The sequence below is a fragment of the Anabrus simplex genome, chromosome 9, assembly GCF_040414725.1.
Source record: "Anabrus simplex isolate iqAnaSimp1 chromosome 9, ASM4041472v1, whole genome shotgun sequence".
Classification (NCBI taxonomy): domain Eukaryota; kingdom Metazoa; phylum Arthropoda; class Insecta; order Orthoptera; family Tettigoniidae; genus Anabrus; species Anabrus simplex.
Window position 1 is genome coordinate 44,071,920 of NC_090273.1, and position 26,288 is coordinate 44,098,207.

At 40.5% G+C, this 26,288-nt stretch overlaps 1 protein-coding gene across 4 annotated transcripts in view; it reads left to right on the top strand.

Annotated features, from left to right (window-relative positions):
• The window catches only part of LOC136881132 (sialin), a 90,067-nt gene that overhangs the window by 32,173 nt on the left and 31,606 nt on the right, over nt 1-26,288 (top strand). For 3 of the 4 annotated variants that reach the window (XM_067153798.2, XM_067153799.2, XM_067153797.2), the window contains exons 2-5: nt 9,004-9,188; nt 17,116-17,349; nt 19,778-19,865; nt 23,873-24,114. In XM_067153798.2, the coding sequence (XP_067009899.2) occupies nt 9,004-9,188; nt 17,116-17,349; nt 19,778-19,865; nt 23,873-24,114 (749 nt within the window). The remainder of the gene's footprint in view (nt 1-9,003; nt 9,189-17,115; nt 17,350-19,777; nt 19,866-23,872; nt 24,115-26,288) is intronic. The other variant, XM_067153800.2, reaches the window with a different exon arrangement.

Sequence of the window (26,288 nt, forward strand, 5' to 3'; positions counted from 1 at the left end):
TTGTTGTGTGTTGTTTTGTTTTATTTTGAAAAAAACATATTTCTTGTATATTTATTCTCATTAGACATTTTCTATATTATAATTATAGCATGTTCACTTAAGATGTTTTAAAAGTGTAACATATTTTCAATGTATTCCTTGTATGATTGGTTAATGATTCTGACTTTTGACCTTAAGGTTACCTACAGGCTTAACAAAGGGCGAAACATGTTCCTAAGAAGTGTACATAGTGTTAAGTAAATTTCACCTACGTAGCACGTGGTTGTATTGAATAGGTGGTACAATAGATTAAATTATTTTGTGGTAATTTGCTTACAAAAATAATGCCAATTAAAGCTCTAGATAATGAATTGAATAAATGCATAGAATTATGTATTTTAGGCTCAGATGTTACTAGAGTAGAACGCAGCCCGGAAGGCGGTTTGAAGAGGGTTGCGCAGTAACATTCGCGCGCTTTGTAGTATGACGTGCTTTCCGCTGAGCCAATAGAATCATTTCAGTAAGAGGTGCCTGTTTGTGCGGGTCACGAGTGAATGTTTCGAGTATTATTTGTAAATATCATAATCAACGAATTTAGGGAACTATTTCCGTGTGAACGATAGATCCAGGAAGAGCAAAAAGACAAGTATTCCGTCGACAGGCGAGGGAAATAGTATTTAAAGTGTATTTGTATTTTGTAAGCATGCAGCAGCAGGCGTTCATAGGGGAAGGTGAGGAACGCCATGTTGCCACGCTTCAAAAGAAGACAGCACTCGCGTGTGGTATCGGCCTGCGAACAATACAGAGGATAAAACAAGCTTCGGAAATAAAAATAATGCGGTGTTCAGGTCACCAGAGAAGAACCCTTAGAGGAAGAAGCCAGTGACGTTCCTCGATGATTTCAATAAAAATGTTCTGCGTACAACAATATTTGATATGTACAAAAACGGCGAATATCCTAAGGCATTGAAACTGGACCGTCCATTTACCTACCTTAATATCTCGAAAATTTTCCTCAACACTTTCGCGGGTTTTGATGTTAAAAATTAATTTGGACTTTTGGGAAACGTTTAAGTCCACGAAAAATATAGGTCATCGCTTTGGAATTCAAGATATAACTGGAAGAAAAAATGTTTACACATTCATGCTGTTATGCTCTCTGCACTTCGCCTTCATTTCTCTCGACTTCCATTTAACTTCTTTAATATCTCAAAAATTTCCCTCAACACTTTCTCGGGGTTTGATGTTAAAAATTAATTTGGACTTTCACGAAACTTTTAAGCCCACAAAAAATATAGGTCGTCGCTTTGGAATTCAAGATATAACTGGATGAAAAAATGTTTACACATTCATGCTGTTATGCTCTCTGCCCTTCGCCTTTCACTTATCTCACCTTACATTTACCTTCCTTAATATCTCGAAAAGTTTCCTCAACATATTCGCGGGGTTTGGTGTTAAAAATTAATTTGGAATTTTAGGAAACGTTTAAGCCCACGAAAAATATAGGTCATCGCTTTGGAATTAAAGATATAACTGGATGAAAAATTGTTTACTCATTCATGCTGTTATGTTCTCTGCACTTCGCCTTCATTTCTCTCAACTTCCATTTAACTTCTTTAATATCTCGAAAATGTCCCTCAACACTTTCTCGGGGTCTGATGTTAAAAATTAACTTGGACTTTCAGGAAACTTTTAAGCCCAAAAATATATAGGCCATCGCTTTGGAATTAAAGGTATAACTGGATGAAAAAATGTTTACACATACATGCTGTTATGAGTAGGCAAATTGGCATCACCGCACCTCATACTTCTCTCTCTCTCTGCGCAACGAAACCGCCTTCCGGGCTGCGTTCTACTCTAGTAGCTGGTACTGCACGGGTCACACGACTGTCTCAGAGGAGACTGGGGAGCGATCGGCCGGGCGATGCCGAGCGAGCGAAGGCCAAATCCGAATGCGAGCGATTACACACGAGTAGAATTCTTGAAACCGATCACCAGAGTCTTGATGCATTACTCCCTTGCAGCACTCTGTGCCTCACTTACGTCTGTACCACCGACTCCATACTTCCCACATGTCAGAAACCGAACTTATATTTCAACACATTTACCTATTTCTCCTATTTTTTCCGTGTGGGTTTCTTGAACCAGAATGCTATGAGTCTGGTGTTCTTTGAGAACCTTTGCTAGGTGTTCACACTTTGCTCTGCTTATGCCCTCGATGGTTAGTTGGCATATTTTCATTGAAGGGCCAATGTTACGAACTTGAGGGCCCTGAAAAGAGCCCCTAGGTGTGTTTCTTCTCCGTTTTCCTTCATCAAGAGGTCGTACGACAGACTTATTCTAATGATTCTCACTTAGCATCACCCTGGGGACATGTGTAGGGTAATTTAAGGTTATACAGTGGTCCTCTATTCATTCTGATATACGTAGCAGCTTCTCCAGCTAAACGACTGAAACCCAGACACCCTTCTTGGTGCACTGCAATGAACCTACAAGACACCTCCTTTAATGTGTCGTACGCCTGGAAAGAACAATGGCAACAGCAATACTCGTTACCACATCATCACTTCATTAAGAACCCCTGCAAGTGCCTAGATGGATTTTTCCTTCCCAGACGGCAGTGGAGGACGCTAAACCGAATTAGGACCGGCCAAAGTAGATGTAGAACCACTCTTTTCAAATTTGGATAGAAGACATCACCGCAATGTGACTGATGAGAAGAGGAGCAGACAGTGGATTACATTGAATTTGAGTGTCCTTTGCATGCCTTTTTTTTTTGCTAGTTGCTTTTCGTCGCACCGACACAGATAGGTCTTATGGCGACGATGGGACAGGAAAGGGCTAGGAGTGGGAAGGAAGCGTCCGTGGCCTTAATTAAGGTACAGCCCCAGCATTTGCCTGGTGTGAAAATGGGAAACCACGGAAAACCATTTTCAGGGCTGCCGACAGTGGGGTTCGAACCTACTATCTACCGAATACTGGATACTGGCCGCACGTAAGCGACTGCAGCTATCGAGCTCGGTATTGCATGCTTTTATAGAGGCTTCATAGAGGACTTGGTCTCAAGTGAAGCTCTTTTCTGGCTCTCACCTTTGATTTGGAACTTTAGTTATGAACTTGAGATGGTTGTTGTACATACTGTATATAATATTGTATTCATCATACGCTAAATAGTAATAATTTCTCCTATTCTTCCCAATCATTACCCTCTCCCCTCAGTATCACAACAGACCATCGACAACACAGTTCAAGAATGAATATTTGGTACATCAAATAATCCGACTCATCATGACCTTAATTACTCAAGCTATATCTGTCACCCGGGCAGTATACAAATTGAATTTATTCGTTATCTTCTTTTTCACTACTAAGCACTCAAACTACTACACAGGAGTTATAAAATAATTCGGTGAGCTAGTAAATATGGGTAGGAAGAATATGGATGCAAGGAACATCTTGCAGAAAGTCTTGAACGTGTCCTGTATGAACATAATATCAAGATAGCATCCATATCCGAAACTTGATTTCAGCCTTCTAAACTGGTTGTAATTCGTAACTATATAGTGCTTATATCTGATTGACTGGATGGAAAAGGAGGAGCCGCCTTAATTATTCACACTTCGCTTGTTTCTCAACACATTCCACTCACCTGTGTTCTATCCCTTTCCGTCCAAGTGACCGCTGCGTATATTCAGACTGGTAGTATAGACTTCACATGTGTCTCCGTTTATTCTGCACCGCTCTTTGTAATCGACATGATGACATGGAATGCACTATTATTCCATTGCACTGCACGATATCTTGTGTGTGTGGTGATTTTAATGCCCATACCCCTGGATGGGGATGCTATTTCACAGATCGATTTGGGGATTCCCTTTTACAAATGGTTAACGCTTATGATTTTATTATTTTGAATTATCATTCTCCTACGTTGGTACCTTCACCGTACGCCCGCCACTCGGCTGTTCATGTAAGCATATGCTCCTCTTACGTCGCCACCATAAGTAACAGGCCAGTTCTTTCAGACTCAGTGGGTTCAAATCATTATTCTATTGAGATTAAACTGCAAACAACTGTAACTACCATTCCACATAAAATTCCTCGCAATTAGTGAAACATCAAGAAGGCCAATTGGAACGTTTATTCGAAGAACAAGATACAGGAAACTCAAAATTTTCTAGTTAAACTGTCAGCAGTTGATAGTTACTCTCTACTTGTTCGTGCTTTGGAACGTGCTGCAGACTCAGCTATACCACGCACGAGGCTAGTTCCCATAAAGGGACATCCCGCACCATAGTGGAATGCACACTCCTCACATGCAGTTGCTTTACGCCGAGACTCCATTCCGCTACCTTAGGCAACATTTTACAATGTGACAATTTTATACAGTACCAGCGTACTAACGCATATGTTAAAAATTTTAATGAACCAGAAGGAAAGGAGTTGGTGTTGTAAACAGGATAAGGTTTACCAGAACACAACTTGTTTATTTGCTTCATATAGAAATTTACAAGAATAAACATAAAATTGTCTTGAAGCAAAGTAGATAATTAAGCTTGGGAGAGTTTCTGTCACTGTACACTATATACACTTGGAATGTATTTACACTAGCTTCTATCTTGAAAAGATAGTTCGTAAGAATGTTCAGTTCGTGATAGTCGAAAACTATCAGTTTCACTAGCATGGATTAGTGAAGAGAGTTCCTTCTACTTGCAGTGTTTGAGTTTATGAGCTTGCACTGAAGGAAAGCTAAGTACACAATTAGAGAGTCTAATGTGTGACTGTCGGAGCCTGAGGGAGATAGGGGATATGTAGAGTACAGCATTGGGGCTCGACTTGGATGAAGGAACGGGAACTTGGAACAGTGACCTGAGGTGAAACCTCATACTACCAGAATTCCGTCCACCTGGTCGAGACACATTTTTAAGAGGAGTAGCCTCCGTGTTCGACGTACAGTGTATTCTGGAGCAAGACACTGGGGAGAATCCTGGAGAGTGGTAGGCAGGGAGCTCCTTTTATACAGCACTCGACGTTACAGGCACGCGCACTGAAGGCTGCGCGTCGAGTCTCGAAATATCCACGCTTGCGTGCGTGCGGCTGGCTGGCGCTGAGCGGAGAGAGCGGAGGACATACAACAGTTGGCAGCAGATTTTTTTCATCTCTAAATCTGACACATGTATCAGTGATGTATGGCATCGTATTAAATCGTTCAGAAATAGGAATTACAGTCATCAAGAAGATACTGTGGAAAGCTCTTGGCTAAGAGAATTTGCGTGTAGAATTGCTCCAACTTCTGTTATAACCCGTCGTATGTCTTTCAATCTACAACCGACAGGCCATTTTTTAAGTACTCCACTTAGTTTAGAAGAACTTCAATTGGACATTAAGAACAGTTCAAATACGTCACCCGATATGGACCATATTAGATATCCAGTGTTACAACATCACCCCCTAGAAGCTATGAGGCATTTGTTATGGATTATAAACACAGTTTGGTCTACACAAACTATTCCGGCTTCATGGACAACGCAGATGATAGACCCAATACTCAAGCAAGGAAAGACACCAGGAGATTCCGCCTCATATAAATCATTAGTATTATCATCATCAAGACTGTGGAATGGATGGTTAAACACAGACTGGAATGGTGTTGAAGAAACTCAATTTATTACCAAGGACACAAAGCAGTTTCCGCAACAATCGAGGATCTTATGACAGTCATGCACCTCTTATGTTTGCCATTCACTCTGCCTTCATTAAGAACATGATTTTAGCAGCTCTATTTATAGACATATCTTCTGCTTACGATAATGTTCACATGTCAATCCTAATCGATAAACTACTCGCGTTGGGCCTTTCTGACCCCTCTGTTGCAAGTATCTATACGGTACTCTACTACAAATAAGGGAGACTTCCGACATCGGAATGTACTGTTGGGTCCACGGCATGTAGTTCAAGGCCTCCCACAAGGAGCAGGTTTGAACCCCTTATTAAACAAGATATATACCACTGATCTGGAAGCAATATTTTCTTCACCTGTCACCATTCTTCAGTATGCTGATGACGTCTGCCTCTTCGCTTCGACGAATACGATTGGAGACACCAAACAGCAGCTCCACGGCGCGGTTAACAGCATGGAAACCTGGGTAATAAGCAACGGACTGGAAATATCTGCAAGCAAGTCCAGAGCATTATTTTTACACATCGAAGACTACAGCATCCAATATTAAACTCGGTCTTAGGTCCGTTTAATTTCTTAGTACAAGCTCACGGTAAATTTCTTTGGCTAATATATGATAGCCGATTGACGTGGTCCGTTCACTTCCAACATCTTTTGAAGAACGCAGAGAAAGCCTTTAATATTATACGTACTTTAACTAGAACGTGGTGGGGTGCCTATGCCATTGTACTGTTCACACTATATAGATATACTGTACATTGGATTACGACTGCATGTTTCATCATAGTGGCTTGAGACGCTATATTAAAACATTAGACATATTATAGTTCCGATGTATTCGGCTTTGTATAGCGGCTATGAATTCAACTCCGAATAACGCTCTTTTACTAGAGCAGCTTAAATGCCACTGCAAATACGGAGACATTTGCTGTCATATATATTCACCCTGAAGCGAGCATCTGTGTCAGATTCTCTCACCATTTCAGGACTTCAACATCTGTTAATTATCATTATACAACAACGCTAACCACAGCTATTACAAGAATTTCCGCTCTGCAACAGACATGTCTTTCTCTCTAACTTCCAATTATTCACGAGCAAGGCGGTGAGGACCAGTACATACGAGTATGATACGCCGTACCAGCAATGTCTTCGTCCGATACCATTCCATAAACTTCATACAGGCCACAGCACGCAGGCTATTCCGCAAGTGTTGGAGGAATGTCTATCAACCAACTGTCCTAATGCATTTAGAATACATATGGTTCAAGGCCAACTTTACTTCCATTGTAGGATGTTTTTACTTCTGTCCAAATACCTCAGTTGCAACCGAATATTCATTACCTTCGGATAGATCAATATTTTCTGCAGAAGCCATAGCGATTAGTGCAGCTCTTGACTACATTGGAAATGGTACACGGTCAGTGTGTGTCAACTTAAGCGATTCCGTAAGTGTTCTTACTACGCTATCTACGCCTAGATTACGCCAATCTACCAATGTACATAGCATTACTATTCTTCAGAAAGTGTACGCCTTAATGCAAAGAGGATTTAGCATTCATTTTGTGTGGATACCTGCTCACAGTGGCATTATACATAATGAACATGTGTGGATGGTTTTGTTAAAGACTCAACTGGTTTTTTAACCCAAGGTGAATAACAGTTTTATCCCTTTCTACATAGAGAGTATTAATTCTGTGCCAACTTGAGTGTGTGTGTGCATTTTAAATTTTAAATGCATAGACTAGCAACAGTGACTGATTTACATGCAATATTTGTAATATTTTCAAAATAATCCATTTCACCTCTAGCTTGTTTCATTTCAGACTTTTGCAGATCAGCTAATTTCTTGTGTAACATGAATTCTCCCAGAGCAGAATTCTAAATGTGTTCATTTACGATTTGTATGTGTTTATATATATATTGCTGGCGTTATGGTCGATCCAGACCAAATGCCATATCTATATAAAAAGAAAACACGCATGGGGAATCTAAAGGCAACACTTTTTTTCTTTTCTTTTTTTTACAATTTGCCTTACGGTGCACCGACACATGAAGGTCCTTCTTTCCACATTTCTTTACACCTCCTTACTCAACAGTAGCGTAGCCTGGATCGACCAATAGCGGGGGTTAGAACATACAGTAATAAAGGCGCTTGTGAGAGTGTAGTGAGCGAATACGTGAGTGTCATTATAAGGAGACTAATATAAGTCAATTATGTTGATATTCAGATTGGACGTGGTTTCCCATTTTCACACTAGGCAAAAGCTGGGGCTGTACCGTAATTAAGGCCACGATCGCTTCCTTCCCATTCCTAGGCCTTTTCTGCCCCATCGTCGCAATAAGACCCATCTGTATCGGTGCGACGTAAAGCAACTAAAAAAAAAATCAAATCAAATTACAGTACAGTATTAAATCTTACATTAAAATACCAACAAGAACAATATGATCACGGTGAATGGTTTTACGGGGAAAGGTATGTTCATATTACAATCTAAATTCGAACTTTTGCGGCTTCTTAGAAAATAGATTCAAGTGATCTGTTGGTTCTACAATTAAGTTATGTCTCCGTGAATGTTCAAAAGAGCCAACACATTGAGTCTATTTTCACTTGTTTACTATGAGTTCCCGTTTATATTCTTTTGTAAAATCTTTATGGGGGCGGGGAGGTATCTAACCTCCCCCTTTGGCTACGCCCCTGTTACTCAATTTCATTGGCCAACATTCATTTCATCCTCATTAGCTTCTGAAGTGAGATCCTCTTGTGGGTGGGAGCGGTAGAATAAAACCCACAGTATCCTCTGCCTGTTATAAGAGGGGACTAAAAGGAGCCCAGAGGCTCTGAACTCGGGAGCGTGGGTTGGCCCTCAACTGAGTCCTGGCGTTTGTTCCACTTACTTGCGCCGGCTCCTCACTTTCATCTATCCCATCCGACCTCCCGTGGTCAACTCTAGTTCTTTCCCAACCTCGACGGTAAGAGGTTTCCGAGGCCTAGAGAGTCTTTCATTTTCACCCCTTCGTGGCCCTTGTCTTTCTTTGGCCAATACCATCTTTTATTCAAGTGTCGGTCTTTTCCATTTTTTTTTCTCCCTGATTAGTGTTGTAAAGAGGATGGTTGCCTAGTTGCACTTCCTCTTAAAACAATAATCACCACCAACACTCTCAACTGAAGCTGGCATCAGGAAGGGCATCCGGCAGTAAAAATATGCCACATAATGCCGTGTCACCTCATCCAGACCCCGTACCAGGAAAAAGAGGCTGAGGGATATACAGACATATTCTAGCCAAGATATGATTTCGCTTTATGCGGGAGATAACAGAAACATTGCCACTATTGTTCGCAGGATGTCTGAGGTACATAGTAGCAGCTCTACTTATTCTCGGCGTGCTGCTAAGCTACGCCGTCAGAGGAATGCTCTCGGTGGCCATCGTCGCCATGGTGAAGTCAACCAACTCTACCTCATTGAACATGACGTCCAGTGAAGACACGTGTCCAGGCGAAACGGAGGAATCTGCCGATAAACAGCAGGTGAATCAATAACGTATTAGATGAACCAGACACTAGTTGTGCATTGATTAATAATAATAATAATAATAATAATAATAATAATAATAATAATAATAATAATAATAATAATAATAATAATAATAATAATAATAATAATAATAATATACATACATACATACATACATACATACATACATACATACATACATACACTCATTCAATCTCTCAATGAGCGCAAACTATTGTGCAATTTCCTTGCAGGTATTCATTTCTCATAAACAATTGAACCTATAGATAAAATATTTGTTGAAGGTATCCACAGGGTTTCTATTTATATGCGAGGTGAATTATGTTTCGATAATACTTAAAATTAGGTCTGATAAAATATTAAATGGCTCGCCTCTGTGATGAAGTGCTTAGTGTGATAAGCTGCCACCCCGGAAGGCCCGGATTCAATTCCCGGCTATGCCACGAAATTTTACAAGTGGTATGACGATTGGAACTGGGTCCACTCAGCGCCGGAAGGTCAACTGAGTAGAGAGCGATTCGATTCCCACCTCAGGCATCCTCGAAGTGGTTTTCCGTGGTTTCCTCACTTCTTCTCCAGCCACGGCCACTTCTTTCGCTCTTCCCTGTCTGTCCCTTCCAATCTTCCCATCTCTCCCACAAGGCCTCTGTTCGGCATAAGAGGTGAGGCCACCCGGGCGAGACACTGATCCTGCTCCCCAGTTGTATTTCCGACCAAATGTCTCACGCTGCAGGACACTGTCCTTGAGACGGTAAGAGGTGTGATCCCTCGCTGATTCCCGGAGGAAAACCAACCCTGGAGGGTAAACGGATCAAATAAATAAAACATTAAATGCGACAAACATACACTATCACGCGCCAATTTTCCTCCTGTAGGTGAGGGCAGTAAGATACACCCACGGCATCTCCTACCTGTCGTTAGAGGGGACGAAAAGCGGACCCTAGGTGGGACAACGTTTCTCCTAACTGAGTCTGCCATTGCTTGTACTTACTTAACCTCCCTTGGTCAATTCATTTTATTTCTTTTTGGCTGTGACCGTATTAGATTTGCGAGACCTATGGAGTCCTTTTTTTCATGCCCTTATTCCCCTGTGGAAGGGAGCGATAGAATATCATCCACGTATCCCCTGCCCATCGTAAGAGGCGACCAAAAGGGGAGTGTCAGTTAGCGGCCACGGGGTTCTTAGCCGAGTCCTGTCATTGCTTCCACTCACTTGTGCCAGGCTCCTCACTTTCGTCTATCCTATTCGACCTCCCTTGGTCAGCTCTTATTCTCTTAGCTTTCGAGCGTGTGCTAGCGGAAACGATAATAACCTAAATTAGCCTACTTGTTTCCCTTCCGACTCTGCCGGTGCGAATACTTTTCACCCCTTTTTGTCTCTATAATTTAATTAATTAAATTAATTAATCCCAGCGATCTGCATTTAGGGCTATTGCCGAGATACTGTCAGTTGTTTACCTAGTCTTTTCTTAAATTACTTCAAAGAAGTTAAAAATTATTCTTTAATTTCTCTTCCCAGCCCGAAGTTTGCAACATATTTTGTTAGAAATCACACGGGACAAATCGTGATGCCTTCTTTTGGATATTTTCCGGTTCTCGAATCAAGTAATCTTGATTAGGGTCTCCTACACTTCAACCATACTCTAATTCGTGTCTTACCGGTTATTTAATTAAAAACTCTCTCCTTTACATCCCCCTGTGGGTGGAGGCGGTAGAATAACACCCACGGTATCACCTGCCTGTCGACTAAAAGGGGTCCCCAGGGATTGGAGACCACGGGGCCCTGAGATGATTTCCGGCATTGCTTCCGCTTACCTGTGCCAGGCCCTTTACTTTCAACTATCCCATCTGGCCTTCCTTGGTCAACTCTTGTTCTTTTCCGACCGCGACGGTATTAGAGCACGAGGCCTGGGGAGTCTACGCCCTTCTTGGCCATTGTCTTCCTTTTGGCCGATACCTTCATTTTCCGATATGTCAGATCCCTTCCATTTTTCTCTCTGATTAGTGTTATTATTATTATTAATAACAACAACAACAATAATAATAATAATAATAATAATAATAATAATAATAATAATAATAATGTTATTTGCTTTACGTCCCACTAACTACTTTTTACGGTTTTCGGAGACGCCGAGATGCCGGAATTTAGTCCCGCAAGAGTTATTTTATGTGCCAGTAAATATACCGACACGAGGCTGAGGTATTTGAGCACCTTTAAATACTACCGGACTGAGTCAGGATCGAACCTGCTAAGCTGGGGTCAGAAGGCCAGCGCCTTAACCCTCTGAGCCACTCAGCCCGGCTCTGATTAGTGTTATTTCGAGGATGGTTGCCTAGGTGTACTCCCTCTTAAAACAATAATAACCACCACCATCTCTCCTTTACATCCTCACTATAACACATAAATACCCTCATAACCATACGGAGAGAACTGTAACCTTTATTAAACCTGCTTTATGTGATTACCCCAATGAAGATCTTTCCTTAAATTAACACTTAGGTACTTACAGAGATCTCCTTGAGGTACGATCACCCTCAACAACCCAGTAATTAAAACTCAGAGGACTTTTCCTCTTGGTAAAACTCAGAACCTGCATTTTCACCCCGTTTATCATCATACCATTGTCTGCTGTCCATTTCGTAACTATGTTGAGGTTTTGTTTTACTTGTGTTTTTTTTGTAAGTTGCTGACAGTCCTGTAACTTATTTATTACTCTACATAATATAACATTATATGCCAAAAGCCTTAAGTGTGACAACAGTTTTTTCTCATATCCTCTCTATATTTCTCTACACCGAAATGCAGTCCTTAAATCAAAGAGGCTGTTAAAGAATAGTGGTATAACTATACGGGAGGACCTAACTAAGACCCGTACTGACATTCTCAAACGTGCTGTAAGCCATTTCGGACTAAATTCAGTGTGGACTATGGATGGTGTTATAATCGTACGCACTGGTGATGTGTAACATCGAGTGAAGACGAAACGGGATCTCGAGGAACTGAAGAAACGCTACCCAGCTCCACTGAAATGATGTGGCGAGATAGTTCGTATTCCTCATTCTCTATTCTGATATGCTTTACTTTGTCCGTTATGGCAACCCGTAATGGTGGGAAGTCGTTGATTCGTTCAATAAATATATATATTATCTCACTTCATCACATAATTTCTAAAGCCGTAAATTATTTTTATATTGATATAGGCTACTAAAATAATCATACTTCTTTGAAAGATCTGTTATTTAACTATTGTGTTTAATCCTTTATACTATATTGAACTCATGAAAAGTAATGAGTGTGTCTTATCTGACTTACTATACGATGTTAGTGTGAGAAATACAAGAATTCTTAAGGTCATTCATATCAGTTCTCAGTCTCTTGTTGACTCCTCCCATATATCTGAGTTACGGCACATTTTTGACAAGAGTTCGTTTGATATTATCGCAGTCAGTGAAGCATTTCTTAAACCTTCAGTACCAGATTCTGCCGTCTGTCTTCATGGGTATAATATTTTCCGTAATAACAGAATAAACGGAGCCGCTGGTGGTGTTGCAGTTTACTTGAAGAACAGCATAAAATGTAGTGTACTTAGCAAATCTCCTGGAGAATAAAGTAAGAAACCCGAGTACATAGTCTTAGATATAGCCCTTTCAGACATTACAATTCTTTTCGCTTTATATAACGTCCATCAAACGTAGGATGCATGGACACATTCCTGAAGGATATGTATTCTCATGTTATGAATTATGAATATATGTTCGTTGTGGGCGATGTTAATGCTTGATTCGGAACTGGGACGTTTGAAAGCGAAAACACAGGTGACGTGCTCAACGCTTGTAAACTCGACTACCTTCCATTCAATCCAACCTTTAATACTGCCGCTTCCGATAGCACTCTCTACATAATCTCATCCAACCGCAATAAGTTGGTAGTAGAATACGGACAGGAACCAGCTGCCGATATTTCTGGTCATCACTTGCTCTATGCTGTATTCACTTTATCCACGCCAAAACAATTCTTGTTCGAGACTTCAGTAAATTTGACGTAAACAATTTTCGTGCTGACACTGAATTACTACCCTGGAATACGTTTTTCCAGTCTTATGACATAGATCAACAAAGTATCTCTCTTCGACAGCTTTGTACTTTCTCTCTATGACAAGCATGCGCCCCAAAAAATAATTATCGTAAAACACCATTCAACACCATGGTTCAATAAGCGTAGTAAGGAATTGATAAGTAAACGGGAAAGAGCTAGGAAGAAATGTATTATAACAAAACTTCCAGATGATTACGAGCAATTCAGGATCTTGCGTAATGAGACAAGTCATTAGAAACATTTAAGTGAAGTATGCGTACAACAGTTTCCGTAACTGTAAGAGTACCTCAGCTTTTTGGCGTGCTGCGAAATCACTTGGTATTGGAGTCAGTCACTCTCTAGATAGCCAGATGCCTGTCATTCCATCTGAATTAAATGAGTATTATATGGCATCAGTCTCTAACTTCAACTCTCCGAAAGAATCAGAAACTGCCAAACATTATAGATTTCTCACTCCAAGTAACAGAGATAACTTCTATTTCATGTACGTACACCCTTCACAGGTAGGAAAATCAGTCAGAACGTCCAGATGATATCTCAATATCCATGATTTCTACCTGCATTGACATATTTCTTCCTGCCCTTGTGCATTTGTTTAACTTATCTCTACAGAATGGACTTTATCCCTCAGAATGGAAGCGTTGCAACGTACGTCCTGTGCCTAAAAGAAAAATACAGCAGTCTGTAGTGATTTTAGGCCTATTAACATCATCTGTGCACTTAGTAAGGCACTAGAAAAATTGTTCATGAGCAGATATGTGAATATCTGTCTAAATACCACATTCTAAATCCCTACCAATCCGGCTTCAAGAAGGGCCATATTACTACTACTGCTCTGCTGAGAGTTACGGATGACATACGCGCGGCCACCGATAAGAGGCAGCTTACTATCTTATGTCTCTTTGATTTCTCTAAGGCATTTGACTCTATTAATCATGAGTTGTTTCTTGCTGAGTTGAAGTCAATTGGCTTCTCGCAGAGTGCTCTGTCGAGGTTTGAATCATATCTATCAAATAGATCACGAAGAGTCACTTTTGTTGACGGACGATCCCCTAGCTGTGAGTCAGCAAACCGTGCCGTACCACAAGGATCAGTCCTCGGTCCTTTACGTTTTTCTATCTATATTAATGACATCTCTGAAGTCTTTAAAAGCAGTACCTTTCACATGTATGCTGATGACTTACATGCTTACTCCCACTTCAGTCCCACCAACGCACCTTCTTGTATAATGCATTTTAACCATGGCATATCTCGATTGATCGAATGGAGAGCAAATCATAACCTCCAGTTAAATGTGGCTAAGACTCAGCTTATTTGTATAGGTTACACAAAACTCCTGAAAACTGTTGATCTCAAATCTCTCCCAGAAATAAAAATTCTAGATACAGATATTCATTATAGTGACACCGTTAGCAATCTAGGACGGATTTTCGACAGAACCCTATCCTGGTCTGATTATACGTCAAATTTGATCAGAAAAGTTGTGTCATCCATGTATATTTTCAAACGCAACGTGTCATGTACACCATCTTTCATGCGAAAACTACTTGTTCAAAGTCTTATATTCCCAAAAATTGACAATGGATCAGTCGTATACAACGACTTGTCTGAAATTTTGAACATAAAAATACAGAGAGTACCAAACGCATGTGTTCGTTACGTTACAAATGCCAGGCGTGATTAACACATTATACCCTATTACGTACAGCTGCAATGGTTGAAACTCCATGAACGACGGGAAATCTCAGTAGCCGTTACTACGCACAAAATTCTCAAATTGAAAACCCCATCCTACCTTTATAATGTTCGGCTCTATGCTAAATGCATTTAAACCTATGGTGTCAGCACATAAGAGAGATAATAGGTTTACAAAAACTACCCTTCAAATTCCCCTTCACCATTAAATTTAACAAATCCTTTGTTTGCACTGCATCCCGTATCTTTAACGCCTGTAATCTTCACCGTTTTGCAAATAACACTAACTGTATCCAACTAAAGCAGTCCTTAACATCTATCTTCCTGGAGGAGTACTCAAGGGGCTGAGATCAGGCATTCTTGTGTCTAACAATCAGAAATGTGTATATTTCTAAGTAAATTGTTTCTCTGGTTCAGCTTTATATTCTTTAGCTTCTTGTAGTATAAAATAATAAATAGGTGTAATGATATACTTTCTTACTCCTTATATAATTTATGTTGTAATTTCATTGAATTTGGTACCTGTATTTTATTTTTTTAAGTTTAATGTTTAATTTAATATTTTAATATTAAAAAATGTAGTTAGTGTGTTCATAAACCTGTATTGTACTATACGAAGACGTTAAATAAAGGGGATGTTCAGCCTCAGTGGCATGTAAGTCATCAATAAATTCAAATTCAAATTCAAATTCAAATTCAAATAGTTTTAGGCTATATAGACTACTGTATACAGGTTGACCCCAAACTCCACATACAAACTTTCGGAGGTTGTTCACGGACACCTTCTGAGTATATTGGTATAAGGGAACCGTGGTCTACGGTGGCTCGGTACAGGGTAATAATGTAATTATGATTTATTCGGGCCGGGCTGAGTGGTTCAGACGGTTGAGGCGCTGGCCTTCTGACCGCAACTTGGCAGGTTCGATTCTGGTTCAGGCCGGTGGTTTTTGAAGGTGCTCATATACAGCAGCCTCATGTCGGCAGCTTTACTGGCAGGTAGAAGAACTCTTGCGGGACTAAATTCGGCACTTTGGCGACTCCGGAACAGTAAAAGTAATTAGTGGGACGTTTACTGTTGCCATTCGTTGCCTAGCATGGGGCGAAAATGGCGCCCCTATTACATCTTAGGGTATCATTTTACGTTCTTTGATGCTTTCTCTTAGCAACCTTTGATGCGTCATGTTTCATTTTTCTGTTTTCTCCTGATGAAGAAAGGCAAGGTCCCTTTTGAAACGCGTTGAGTGTGTTTATATAGTTCATTACACGTCATAAACCCAAAATATACAACATGAATAATAAATAATATTAATTAATTAATTAATTAATTAATTAATTAATTAATTAATTAATTAATTAATTAATTAATTAATTAATTTATTTATTTATTTATTTATTTATTTATTTATTCGGTCATCCTTGTTTCCGTGAAAATACTTTCACAACAGTGAAAAGCCTGTAATATGCCTTTAGAGGGTGTTTTAAACGAAACAATTCCTTGTCTTTGGCTTCCGACATGCTTTTTTTATTTTTTTGCTAGTTGCTTTACGTCGCACCGACACAGATAGGTCTTATGGTGACGATGGGACAGGGAAGGTCTAGGAGTGGGAAGGAAGCAGCCGTGGCCTTAATAAGGTACAGCCCCAGCATTTGCCTGGTGTGAAAATGGGAAACCACGGAAAACCATTTTCAGGGCTGCCGACAGTGGGGTTCGAACCTACTATCTCCAGAATACTGAATACTGGTCGCACTTATTCCGACATGTTAAAAAGCTCTTGCGGGACAATATCCCGACACCCCACCGTCTGTGAATAACTAGCATTTAGGACGGACGAAAAACGTAGTGCAATACAGGTACAAAGCCAACTGCGGCAAAAAGCCGAACGAACTGCAATTACTATATAATGAGTACCGGAGACCACGAGTCCCTCATACCAATATACTCCCTGAACAACCTCGGTGGAGTTCGGCTTCACCTTGCATGTAAGAAATCATCAAAGGTCCAATAATACTGCCTTATAACCCTTGCAGGCTTACACCTCACCTTCTACTTTCATTTAATTGAGTTAAGAGGGTATGTTTGTTGTTTTACACTAAACCAATAACAACCTCCCACCCTACTGTTTCAGGACGGCCCGTTCGACTGGGACGAACAGCTCCAAGGGGAGATCCTCGCCTCATACTTCTATGGCTACGTTGCGACTCAGTTCGTGGCCGGCTGGGCTGCAGATAAATTTGGTGGTCGAGTGGTGCTGGGTCCCGGAGTTCTTCTGTCTGGAGTGTTGTCTCTGCTGTGTCCCGCCTCGGTTGACGTACACCATGGAGTTTTCATGGCCAACAGAGCACTGCAAGGAGCTTTCTCTGTAAGTCTGGACTGTGAACTTTGGAGCATGAGTTGGCGACCACTGGGCCCCTAGCTGAGTCCTGGTATTGCTTCCACTTACTTGTGCCAGGTTCCTAACTTTCGTCTATCCTATCCGACCTTTCTTGGTCAACTCTTTTTCTCTTCCGACCCCGACGCTATTAGGTTTTCGAGGGCTAGGGAGTTTTTCATTTTCATGCACTTCATGGCTCTTCTCTTTCTTTGCCCGATACTTTCATTTTTCGAAGTGTCGGATCCCTTCCTTTATTTCTCTCTGATTAGTGTTATATAGAGGATGGTTGCCTAGTTGTACATCCTCTTAAAACAGTAATCACCACCACCATCACCACCACTTCTCAACTTTGGAGCGTGGGTTGGTGACCACGGGGCCCACAGCTGAGTCCTGGCATTGCTTACACTTACTTGTGACCGGTTGTTCACTTTCGTCTATTCTATCAAACCTCACTTGGTGAACTTTTGTTCTTTTCCGACCCTGACGGTATTAGGTTTGCGAATCCTAGGAAGTCTTTCATTTTCACGCCTTTGTGGCCCTTGTCTTCCTTTGACCGATATCTTCATTTTTCGAAGTATCGAATCCCTTCCATTTTTCTGCAAGAGGATGGTAGCCTAATTGTACTTCCTCTTAAAACAATAATCACCACCACCACCACGACGAAGAAGAAAAGGTACTGGGCGAGTTGGCCGTGTGATTAGGGGTGCGCAGTTGTGAGCTTGCATCCGTGAGATAGAGGGTTCGAACCCCGTGGTTTTCTGTGGTTTCCTTTTTTCACACCAAGCAAATTCTGGGGCTGTACCTTAATTAAGGCCACGGCCGCTTCCTTCACACTCCTGGGCCTTTTCTATTTCATCGTTGCCGTAAGACCTATCTGTGTCACTGCGACGTAAAGCAAATTCTAACTAATCGAAACAGACTTTCAACGTATTAGGTCGTGTTACGTACATGTAGTACGTGTTAAAGAGATGTTAAGCACAGAACAAAAATGGCCAGCCGGACACCAGTGGGATCCGAACCCACAACCTCCCGATTTCGCGTCGGTTGCTCTACCAGTTGAGCTATGGTGGCCTAGGCCATCTTTGTTCTGTTTGAAAGGATCTGAGCTACAGGTCTGGCACTGCTGCTAGCACACTGTAGAGTGCGTTTAAGTCGCCCGTTGTGGGGCATGTCAATGAATATTGAATTTTCACGACCGCATTGTAATCGAAACAGACTTTCAACGTATTAGGTCGTGTTACGTACATGTAGTACGTGTTGAAGAGATGTTAAGCACAGAGCAAAAGTGGCCAGACCTGTAGCTCAGATCCTTTCAAACAGAACCAAGATGGCCTAGGCCACCATAGCTCAACTGGTAGAGCAACCGACGCGAAATCGGGAGGTTGTGGGTTCGGATCCCACTGGTGTCCGGCTGGCCATTTTTGTTCTGTGCTTAACATCTCTTCAACACGTACTACATGTACGTAACACGACCTAATACGTTGAAAGTCTGTTTCGATTACAATGCGGTCGTGAAAATTCAATATTCATTGACATGCCCCACAACGGGCGACTTAAACGCACTCTACAGTGTGCTAGCAGCAGTGCCAGACCTGTAGCTCAGATCCTTTCAAACAGAACAAAGATGGCCTAGGCCACCATAGCTCAACTGGTAGAGCAACCGACGCGAAATCGGGAGGTTGTGGGTTCGGATCCCACTGGTGTCCGGCTGGCCATTTTTGTTCTGTGCTTAACATCTCTTCAACACGTACTACATGTACGTAACGCGACCTAATACGTTGAAAGTCTGTTTCGATTACAATGCGGTCGTGAAAATTCAATATTCAAATTCTAACTATTAGCAGACGAGAGTGAACAGGATTCTGGAAGTGAAGAATCAGCAGACAAGAAACAGACTGCATTTCAGGATATTCCTTTGTAACTGCGACCTAAAATTTTACCTTATATCTTGTCATTAATATACTGTTTTGTAATTCATATGTCTTTATTACTAATCTTGACCATAATGGCCAGTATTGGGTCTGTATTGACTTAATTACTTGAAGCTTTATTTTGCATTCTAGATGCACTTTCTACTTTCAAATCCACTTTTAAACGCACCTTTCCAATGCAAGATCCATTTAAATTCTTTTATTGTAATCCATCTCTTACTTAGCCATAAGCTGCACCTTGACCTGACATAAATTATGCTGGTTCATATGTCTTCTCATATGTTTCTTTAAGTAAGTAAATAAATTACTTTTAGTTAACTTTTGAAGTTAAACTACGAGTTAAGCTTTATGATTACTTAGTGGAATATAATTCCGTGCGGGACTAATGCAGGGTTAACATTTGTCACTCTCTCCTTACACATTCGTAACATATTTTTCTCGATTTTTTTTGTCTCGCTGACTGAATCGCTTTCCTTGTCTTCCAGGGAGTGGTTCTCCCCTCAACTCACGTAATAATTGGTCGCTGGTTTACTGTAGAAGAACGATCAAGAATTTCCGGCTTTGTACTGTCAGGTAAACATCCATGATATAAATCTGACTGGTTCAGTACTAAAATAAATCAGTGTTTTCTATCTTTATCATGAGTTTACCTAATATTTATACACATGGTGTTTTATTTTCCCTGATCGTAAAACCAAATTAAAATTAGAGAGTAATCTCATTTTTGTAACCTTGTAACATTTTTGATTACAGAGAAAGCTTTGATAATTCAGTTTTGGGATTAGCCAAATTATTATTTTTCTTCTTTTTTAACGGCTTCATGGGACCACTTCGGTCAATCATTTAATGGCCATTTTCTTCGCTAAATTTTCTTTCCGAATTGCCAAGTAGCTCTTCATTCGTTCTGATCTTTTCTGTCTTTTCATATATTTTTCATTGTATGTCGTTTGTCTGTTCTTTGGTTTAAATCTTATTTTTAAGCTTTTCAGTTTCATTATATTTTCTGTTTTGTTTTATTGTGCAAATTGTCCAGAGTTATTTCTAGTTCTTCTATATCCTCTCTAATTTCCTTAATCCACCCTACTTGTTGCTTCAGGTTCCAGAGTTTCTCTATTAATTTTCTTATTATCTGGTTCCTGATGTCCTCATAATGTGACCAAACAAAGAGATTTTCTTTTTCCGTTTCCGTATAGTATCTGTGATGGGTTCCAGCTCTCTGTATACCATTTCATTTGACACTACCTACCATTGTCCATCTTTTGGATATTTTTATAAGTTTTGCATGTCCTTGCTATTCTTCTCTCTACTTTTAGGATGTTATCGATTCTGTTTCTGTAAGCGACTTTAAAAAGAGTTTCGCTTCCGTATGTCACCTGTGATTGAACTACCGTCTTGTAATGTTTTAATTTTGTTTTGATCGATAGACAGTTTCTATTGCATGCAGACCATGTTAATTGTTTATTATTATAGTAGTTTTTTTCTGACTATTGTAGTTGATATATGGTATCCCTTTGGGTGGGGACGGTATAATACAACCACGGTATCCCCTGCCTGTCATAAGTGGCGTCTAAAAAGGGGCCAGGAGCTTTGAACTTGGGAACGTGGTGTAGTGACCACTGTTTCCGTAAATAAGTCTGATATTGTTGCCACTTACTTGTGCCAGGCTCCTCGTTTTCATCTTTCTATCAGGCCTCTCTTGGTCGACTCTTGTTCTTTTCCTACTCCGAAAGTATTAGGTCACGAGGTTTAGAGATTCTTTCATTTTCACGCCCTTCCTGGCTCTTGTCTTTCTCTGGCCGATACCTTCATTTTTTAAAGTATCGGACCCCTTCAAAATTTCCTTCTTGCTACTACTACTACTAATAATAATAATAATCGTATGGCCTCAGGTACCGTGTGCCGACATTTCGATTTGACGCCATCTGGCTGTCTGCTCGTCAATTTCGACGTTCCATTTTACTCTAGGCCCACTAGATGGCAGACAGAGTAAACCGGATCTCTTTTGGGCGTCTATGGCTGAGATAGGGGAAGGTTGCCCGGTTGTACTTCCTCTTAAACCAATAATTACCACCACAATCTCAGTCCGATTAGCTTTAGTGAGGTAAGCAGTAAAACACAGGACAGTGCCATTATTGTTCATATGCTGTCCACCTTTCCCTAGCAACGAAGTATTTATTTGTTTATTTATTTATTTATTTATTTATTTATTTATTTATTTATTTATTTATTTATTTATTTATTTATTTATTTAATCCGTTACCCTCCAGGGTTGGCTTTTCCCCCCAACTCGGCAAGGGATCCCACCTCTACCGCCTCGAGGGCAGTCTCCTGGAGCGTGAGACATTTGGTCGGGGCATACAACTGGGGAAGAGGATCATTACCTCGCCCAGGCGGCGTCACCTACTGTGCTGAACAGGGGCCTTGCGGGGGATGGGAAGATTGGAAGGAATAGACAAGGAAGAGGGAAGACAAGGGTGAGGTGGGTAATGAATCCCTCTCTACTCACTTAACCTCTGGAGGCTGAATGGATCCCATTCTAATCCTCGTACCGATTTTCAAATTTTGTGGCAGAGCCGGGAATTGGACTCGGGCCTCCAGGGCTGGCAGCTAATCACATTAACCACTGCACCGCAGAGGCGTACAAGTATTTATTTACTGTATACAGTATAATAGTATGAAATATTGTGAATTCGGTGTTGTGTTGATTTCTGCAATTACAGTTCTCAGAATTACAGAAGAGCAGCATCCACGGCGAAACAAGGACCCAATATTCCATAGCCAGGTATGTGACACCTGTTGGAAAGGTCGTCCATCGTGGAACATTCTTTCCGGTGTCCGTCACCGTAGCGTAACGGTTAGCATGATTACCTACCATCCTCGGATACCCGAGTTCGATTCCAGGTACTCTTAGAGATTTTTTTTGCTAGGGGCTTTACGTCGCGCCGACACAGATAGGTCTTATGGCGACGATGGGATAGGAAAGGCCTAGCAGTTGGAAGGAAGCGGCCGTGGCCTTAATTGAGGTACAGCCCCAGCATTTGCCTGGTGTGAAAATGGGAAACCACGGAAAACCATTTTCAGGGTTTCAGAGATTTAACAATGACAGAAGTGCTGGTATGCGGTTAAAATGGTTCATGCAGCTCACGTCCATTGGGGAAAATCCCGGAAAGAGCTACACCACCTCAGAATTTCCGGTAATAAAGAGCAGAGCATCAGAAAAGTCCGAATTTACTTCACGTTACAAAACTGTGCGAGGAGCGATTGAATAATGAGACACGAAATACCAGAGCAACGTTAGCTGTCGTTAACAAGTCATGAAGGACAATCATGGACGACTTCTCCAGCAGGTGTTACGTGTCCGGGCACGGAAAACGGGGCCGCTTTTCCGTGCAAGATGTTGTACAAAATCCAAAAACAGTGGACCAGATAGTCTACAGAGATTTCATTATTATCCCGTTTTTGCTGGATTTGAACCGTATTCGTAACGCCAGAAATTTACCCCTCCAACGACAATGGATGTAGCAACATGGAACTACAACCCACATCGTTGAGGAGTCAATCCTTCTGCAACGACACTTTGGAGATCACCTAATTTCTTGTGGAACTCCATCCCCGTATCCTTCCTGCTCCTCGTATCTAACGCACCCAAATGCCTACATATGGGGCATGTTGAAGGAATCCGTATTCAAGACAGATGGCACACTATAAGTATTCACGAATTTCTCGAGAAGATGTCGTCATTTTTGGTATCCTTACAGCAGTAACCTTTAATCATCAGCATGTTCAAAAATCTTCAAAAACATCATGAACAATGTTTGACACGTGGTGGTACACATTTTAATGTTAAAAACATGTCTTAGTAGACAAAGTAGGGGGGTGAAAACCGTGAAATTAAGCAATTTCCTCAATTGTGCCGAAAGTTGAAGGGCTAATAGGCCTGGAAAGTTTTTAAATTGTGAGTCTTGGATAGCTCTATCAAATTAAAAGAAAAAAAAATTGAAAATCACTTCCGTCCTAAATGCAGTTCTGAAAAACAGCCGAAAATCGCTTGTTTCTTTACTCGTTTTCTTTTTTTATTCAAATCCTAGTCAAATTAACTTATTTACATAATTATTTCTGTAATGTGTTTCTTGGTTCAATACCCTCAGGTATGTTTGATTTTTGAAAAATGTCCACACCAAATGTAGTTATAAGGGCTCAAGTGAAACTCTGCATTGACTCACATTAGCGCTCGTAGTGGTAGAGAAAGACAAACTGCTAATCTAATCGATGAATAACGATGATTAAGGAAAGGATTGTAATTTTTAGGAATAAATAAAGAATATGTTCTCTTACTTTATTATATTTTATTTACCTAAAATTCGTAGCTCATATCCCTAGGATGTTTTTAACGTTGAGTTGGTTGCCTGAAGGGCAATAATTGTGGATTATTGAACACATACTGTATCAAGGCAATTAAATAATATTTTAGTGTCATTTATTTTTGCGCATATGGTATACTCCAATGAAAATAACTCCCTAAAACCATTACAGACCGTACAACAATCGTGTGTCAGTGAATTTCATTCCTGTATTCGCAGCGAATGCGGCTGGTAACCTGGTCGCACTGAGTCTGTCTGGCCTTCTCGTGGAGCAGTTGGGCTGGCCCTCCGTCTTCTATGTCTTCGGAGGGATCTGCTTGCTCTTCATCGTACCCTGGATATATTTTGTTTACGACGCTCCAGAGATTCATCCAAGGATCTCTAACAGGGAGAAGGACTTTATCATCAGAGGTCGGCAGCAGAGCCCCATCGAAGATCACAAGGTGCAGGAGAAGAGGGAGGTAAATATACCACTAGAGATTACGATCAACAAACAACACAGCATTGCCAGTAAGTGGGATTGCTTCCACTTATTTGTGTCACGCTCCTCACTTTCATCTCTCCTATCCGACCTCCCTTGGTCGTCTCTTGTTCTTTTCCGAACCCGACGCTATTACAGTATTCGAGGGCTAGGGAGTCTTCCAGTTTTACACCCTTCGTGACCAGTAGCGACGATTGCAATTTAGAAGTAGGAGGGGGGGAGGAATGTACAGAAGAAAAGTACCCGGGTTTGTGGGGGATATAGCTGTGAGGTGGGGTATGTACTTTGCGACTACTCCACTCACATATAAAAATATAAAATTGAATTAAAATGAAAAATATTAACATATTCATGAAACACAATGCTCAATCGTCGGACTCTGTACTCACATTTAGTTCTTACCTGATTACTTACACATACAATATTTGATGGGTGCCAGCTACAACTCAGTGCAGCAATAATAGAATGAGAGTCTTGATTATCTCAAGGGCGTGAGGTAATAAGCTTACTTAAACAGCATAACACATAGGTTCTAGGAAAAGGAGATTGTCGCTTCGTTTCCCCATTGAATTTAAGGTTATCTAATTCTACCATTGAAATTTGATATTGAGCAAAATATATTTTTTAAATTTTGTCCTAAAATAGTAAGACTTGCTGCGATAAAACAGATGAGAATAAAATTATGTCATAATAACTGAAAGAAACTAGGCATTAAATTTAAATTCCTCTTGACCGGACATTTAAAAGTTATACAAGATATATATCCCTCACTGTTCACTTGACTGTACCTTCAATACTTTGACTGTAATTACGAAGTATTCCTTTGAGTTGGTGTCTCAAGCCTAATTTGGTGATGTATCGTTTTTGTTTCACTGACGAGATATAGCATGGCATGAAACTTGATTCACACTCCGAACATTTAATCCATATGGTGACTGACGACTAAGTATCCATGTAACTGCTGCTTCTCCATCTCACGGACTGACTACTACCATCTCAGTAGTACTCCGTATGGCAAGGTTTGGTATCCCACCGACTTCACTGCAAGTCTCTCTTTCCAATTCCTTCCAACCAACAGCTTCCAACTAACTGAACTCTCCGAATGACCGACCGACTGAGGCCTCTCCTTCCCAATGACTGACGCTATAATATACGGTGAGCTTATATAGCCATTAGTTGACATAACTACGAAATCTCCAAAAATAGCGATGATTTCACACCCACCCAACTCAAACTGTTGCAGGTTGTAGTGAAATTGCCTGGGGCACTCTAGGGACTCCCAAAAAATGAGCTCATCGTTAAATGCATACGATGACAGAGCGACGACTCGACAGTTACGATAGCAGTATTGCACAATGTGTTGCAATGTCAAAAGTTATTTCACACAATTTATCTATATCTGATATTATGCAGCAACTCTTACTTTACATGCCTTTAATGTTAGTCTACACACACATATATACTGTATATATACATAACAAATTAACTACAATCACGCAAGCGATAATCAATTACTTCATAGCGAAATTAGATTACAGAATTGAATTAAATAATAATAGTTACAATAATAATAATAATAATAATAATAATAATAATAATAATAATAATAATAATAATAATAATAATACAGATATAATCTTGTAACGGGATTTGAACCGTTACAACACGAAAACTGAAACAAGCTGAAAATGGTAAATTTTTGATGCTCTCTTAGCGAATTTCGTCAGAGAGGTACAGTAAAGGTTGACAGTTCACCAACTTAAGTGCAGTAATAATAGATTTTTGAGATTTTGATTCAATTCTATTGAATAAAACTTTCACCAAGGGAACAATATTACACATGTATTACAATTAAATCGAAGTACGGCGTGATTATACAATTAAAAATCATCTAGCGTTTGACTACACACTAAGAGACTAACAAACACAAAAGATACTGCCAGACTGACGAGTGTCCATGACCTTGACAAAAAAAAAAATACAAACACTGCTACCCTTCCTCACAGGACATGAAAAGTCTCCACTACTTGCTGTCGTGCTATAAAAATTGGTTAGTCGCGACGAACGACATTCTGTGCGTATTATCGCTAATAATTTTCTTAATAATGAATTAAAATACAGGAAAGAATTAGCTGTGCAATTGACCAGATACGC